This window comes from Embiotoca jacksoni, unplaced genomic scaffold (assembly GCF_022577435.1).
Source record: "Embiotoca jacksoni isolate LCO1_2020_lvr unplaced genomic scaffold, fEmbJac1.0.p SCAF_107, whole genome shotgun sequence".
NCBI classification, from domain to species: Eukaryota; Metazoa; Chordata; class Actinopteri; family Embiotocidae; genus Embiotoca; species Embiotoca jacksoni.
The window spans coordinates 312,501-317,442 of NW_027185238.1; the positions used below are offsets into that span (position 1 = coordinate 312,501).

The 4,942-nt window shown below is 49.8% G+C and overlaps 2 protein-coding genes across 2 annotated transcripts in view; both read right to left on the reverse strand.

Annotated features, from left to right (window-relative positions):
- Positions 1-1,778, reverse strand: part of LOC138215215 (asialoglycoprotein receptor 1-like) — a 4,370-nt gene extending 2,592 nt beyond the window's left edge. The window contains 5 exon segments of the mRNA XM_069177261.1: positions 1-5; positions 108-206; positions 917-1,024; positions 1,191-1,260; positions 1,391-1,778. The exon segment at positions 1-5 is cut by the window's left edge and continues 61 nt beyond it. Coding sequence (XP_069033362.1) covers positions 1-5; positions 108-206; positions 917-1,024; positions 1,191-1,248 — 270 coding nt within the window. The 5' untranslated portion in view covers positions 1,249-1,260; positions 1,391-1,778.
- Positions 1,779-2,691: 913 nt separating this feature from the next.
- cyb5d1 (cytochrome b5 domain containing 1) lies at positions 2,692-4,780 on the reverse strand. Its single transcript, XM_069177292.1, has 5 exons — positions 4,732-4,780; positions 3,793-3,915; positions 3,605-3,681; positions 3,060-3,278; positions 2,692-2,928 (listed from the first exon to the last, which is right to left on the reverse strand). Coding segments are annotated over exons 1-5 (651 nt in total). The 5' UTR covers positions 4,733-4,780; the 3' UTR covers positions 2,692-2,697.
- Between the last annotated feature and the right edge of the window lie 162 nt (positions 4,781-4,942).

Sequence of the window (4,942 nt, forward strand, 5' to 3'; positions counted from 1 at the left end):
TGTTTCTGGAACAGGAAACACATTTAGCATGTTAGCATTGTGTGTGTGTGTTTTATGTGTGTGTGTGTGTGTGTGTGTGTGTGTGTGTGTGTGTGTGTGTGTGTTACCCTGAGCGTGCTGCAGTGAGGCGTTCAGTGATCGGATGACGTCGGTCAGGTTGGAAACCTTCTGATCAACTGACCACAGACGGTTGGACGTCTTCACATCTGGACAGACAGCAGGACAGACAGCAGGACAGACAGCAGGACAGACAGCAGGACGGACAGCAGGACGGACAGCAGGACAGACAGCAGGACAGACAGCAGGACGGACAGCAGGACGGACAGTTAACGTCTGCAAAAATTAGCTTCAGTTCAGCCTTTATTATATTTGGTTATTTTATTTTATGTATGTATTTTCTTTTAAATTGTTAAGCCCCGCCCCGTTTACAGCCACGCCCCTCAGATGGAGGGGCGGGGCTTATAACCTATACTGCAGCCAGCCACCAGAGGGCGAGTTCATTTACATAACATTCAGACTGTCTTATATAGAAGACAGATGGACAGTCTAAAACTTCAACTCCCATCGTGTGTGTGTGTGTGTGTGTGTGTGTGTGTGTACATGTGTGTGTCTGTGTGTGTGTGTGTATCAGTGTGTGTGTGTGTGTGTGTGTGTCTGTGTGTGTGTGTGTGTGTGTGTATCAGTGTGTGTGTGTGTATGTGTGTCTGTGTGTGTGTGTGTGTATGTGTGTCTGTGTGTGTGTGTGTGTATATCAGTGTGTGTGTGTGTGTGTGTGTCTGTGTCTGTGTGTGTGTGTGTGTGTGTGTGTGTGTGTGTGTGTGTGTGTGTGTGTGTGTATATCAGTGTGTGTGTGTGTGTGTGTGTGTGTGTGTGTGTGTGTGTGTGTGTGTGTGTGTGTGTGTGTGTGTGCTCTCACTGCTCGCTGCCAGCACGATGATGAGAACCAGGAGGACTGCAGCCACGAGAGCAGGAAGCAGCCAGCGTCTGAACCTGGAGACACCTGAGGGCGAGACAGGTGGCGTCTCTGACAGGAGACAGACAGAGAGACAGACAGGAGGACAGAGAGAGCGAGAGAGAGACAGACAGGAGGACAGACAGACAGAAAGACAAAGACAGAGAGAGACAAACAGGAGGACAGACAGTTAATCCCTGACAGACAGACTCCGTGTCATGTGGGCGGGGACAGGTACCTTTGATCCAGAGGACACTGCGGTCCAGCTCCTTCTCATACTGGTAGTCAGTCGTCATGGCGATGCTGGACTGAAACAGTAAATGAAGAGATGTGATCTTAAATGTTGACACTCATCATTAATATTAATATTATTAATATTCATAATCTGTGATTAAACAACGAATCTGTTAAATCATCGCTGAAGAAAACCTTCCTCACCTCGTTTCAGTCTCTGCTCCCTCGCTCTCTGGCCCGTTTCATTTCTTTAGCTCCGCCTCCTCCACCCATCGACAAACTGTCCACTCAGCACTTTATTGATATCTCTGGATCCTGTCCAGCGTGTCTTAACGTCTCAAACATTCACAGGAAGTCACTGAGAACTTCCCTGTTTCTCCCAAAGAGGAACTGAAGCTCCGCCCACACTTCCTCAAACCAAACCCACAAACTGAACCTTTCACCCGCAGCTCCGCCTCCGGACCTACAGACCTCCATACCTCAGGACCTCCAGACCTCTGGACCTCCAGATCTCCAGACCTCTGGACCTCCATACCTCAGGACCTCCAGACCTCCATACCTCAGGACCTCCAGACCTCTGGACCTCCAGATCTCCAGACCTCTGGACCTCCATACCTCAGGACCTCCAGACCTCCATACCTCAGGACCTCCAGACCTCTGGACCTCCAGATCTCCAGACCTCTGGACCTCCATACCTCAGGACCTCCAGACCTCCATACCTCAGGACCTCCAGACCTCTGGACCTCCAGATCTCCAGACCTCTGGACCTCCATACCTCAGGACCTCTGGACCTCAGGACCTCCATACCTCAGGACCTCTGGACCTCCAGACCTCTGGACCTCTGGACCTCCATACCTCAGGACCTCCATACCTCAGGACCTCCAGACCTCCAGACCTCTGGACCTCAGGACCTCCATACCTCAGGACCTCAGGACCTCCATACCTCAGGACCTCTGGACCTCCAGATCTCAGGACTTCCGGACCTCAGGACCTCCAGACCTCCGGACCTCCATACCTCAGGACCTCCGGAGACCACAAGGACCACGAACCAACCATTTATAGGGTGGCACGGCGGTGCAGTGGTTAGCATTGTCCCCTCACAGCAAAAAGGTTCTGGGTTCAAATCCGGTCCTGGGCCTTTCTGTGCGGAGTTTGCATGTTCTCCCTGTGCTTGCGTGGGTTCTCTCCGGGTTCTCCGGCTTCCTCCCATCATCCAAAAACATGCACCTCAGGTCAGGTTACCTGGCGCCGCGCTAGTGGCAGCCTGCTGCAGCAGCTCCCCCCTGAGAGCCCCCCCTGAGAGCCCCCCTGCTGTAGTGAAGACATTTCCCCTCGGGGATTAATAAAGTGAAATAAAAAAAATTATCCTTTCAGTCAATGATCTCATCACTTTTAATATTCAGACTTCGAGATAAAATTCAGACACAGAACATTTTAATCAGTTTAATAAATTAGGTTCTGGCATCGTCACTGCGACATCGTGACCTTGGGTTCGACGATGACATCACAGGTCATCCCTCTGTGAGGTCGTCGTTGAAGTGGAGGAGGAGGGGGGGGCTGAAAAGGTCGCGGTCGAGGCCCAGCTGCTCGAGCTCACCGTCGTCGTCGGTAACGCGGTTGTCGCTGAGCGTGCTGCTCATGTCCAGACGCTCCCCGCGGTGTTTCCAGGTGTAGCTGTGGGCGTGGCCGTTGGAGCTCAGGTAACGCTGGAGGATCTCATCCAGAGTCTCCTCCGAACACACCTGAGGAACCCGGACGTCATGAAACCCTCAGAACACGAGCAGCTGGTTCTGTGTTCGAAATGAACACGAACTCCATTTGAAGTGTCCGGTGGACTCCGTTACCCAGAATGCAGCTGGGGGGACGCCCTCACCTGCAGCCGCTGCTCCTGCGACGTCAGCGTGTTGATGACTCGGATCCACCTGGTCTTCGCAGACAGCAGGCCCACCTCGTAGCGCCCGTCCCTCCACCAGGGCTCGCCGCTGACGCCGGCCCAGTCAGAGCGAGGGCCGGCGGGGGGGATGTGCACGAAGCGCCCCCTGGGGGTGAAGTACCTCACACAGCTGGTCACGGGGTCCACGAACTTCACCACCTGAGGACGGAGTTCATGTTTCTGAAGCATCAGGATGAAAAATATAATAATAATAATAATAATCAGATTTACATTATAATAATAATAATAATAATCATCAGATTTACATTATATTAATAATAATAATAATCAGATTTACATTATATTAATAATAATAATAATCATCAGATTTACATTATATTAATAATAATAATAATCATCAGATATCTGGTACTTCCGCTGCAGCAGGACATTTGACTTGTGATGGGTTTCCTAAATACATACTTGCCCCGCCCCCAGGGGCAGAGCTGCTCTCTGATTGGCTCGTTTGTTGAACTGGAGCTCACGTCTTTGGTTTCAGGGTCGAACCAGCAGCTGATGTCCTTCCCTGCAGACTCCATGATGGGCAGCAGCAGCACGTCACCTGCATCATCACCATCTTCATCACCATCTTCATCACCATCTTCATCACCATCTTCACCATCTTTTCTGTCATCATATTTCTGATATTAGTTTCAGTTCAGAAACGGCTCACCTTCGTAGCGGCTCATCAGCGGGCTCAGGTCGCACACTTTGCCCAGGAAGGAGACCCACAGGTCGGCCGCGGTGTTGTGAGCAGCCACCTCGGAGGGCGTGAAGAACTTCGGCCGGTTCATCACTGGAGGATTAACGGCGGGAATCACCGGTTATAAAGCAGCCAGACGATCCCGTCTCAGTGTTTACACGTTACTTTGGCAACGGGGAGCGGGGGGCGGGGCTTCCGACTTTAAAAAGGCTCGAAGATCAAATTCATTTCCGATAAATATATTTCTATTTATTTATTTATATCTCGAGGACGAATCGATGAATAATTTCTCACATTATGGACACAAATAATTTAATTTATTTCTGTTTAAATCTAAACGTGTGATTTTAAACCTCTAACACTCACTCCAAGGTTGGAGATATATTTCTGAATGTTGTTTATTTATTTTAATTGCAATAAATGAAAAAACAAAACAAAACACCATTACGTGCAAATATTACTCTCAAATGTGAATATTTCTGTTGGGAAACTCAACATTTGTTTGTTTTAGTCGTTGAGGAAAATAAATCCGTGAATGTGATGTTCGACTATTTAATCGGACATTAAATAAAATGATGATCACAGTATTGATGATGGAGATAATCGCTTCAGTTCTTCTGACCTGAGTGGCTGAAGTTTCCAGGATGTGAAAATAATCATAATAATAATATACAGTAATAATACTAATAGAGATATAATGTGTTCTACTGTAGGTTTGATAAGACATTTCACCTCTCACCTACCGGACATGACCCCCCTCCCCCCCCCTCCCCTCTCTCCCCCTCCCTCCCCCCTCTCCCCCCCTCCCCCCTCCCCCCCTCTCTTCCCCCCTCTCCCCCTCCCTCCCCCCTCTCCCCCCCTCCCTCCCCCCCCCCCCTCAGGAATGTCTCAGACGTGGCAAACACTCACTTTCTCCATTTTCTCCAACTTTCTGCGGCTCTTCACTCACAGCCGCCTCATTTCCATTTGTCCGCTTCTGATTGGCTCGCGTGGAGCCGCTGCTGCGTACTGATTGCTCGGCTTCTCCGTCTATCAAACATGTTGCGCCTCTGATTGGGTGGAGGCGCTGATCACAGCCCCGATAGCTTTTTTTCTTTCCTCTTTTGTGTTGACATGTATT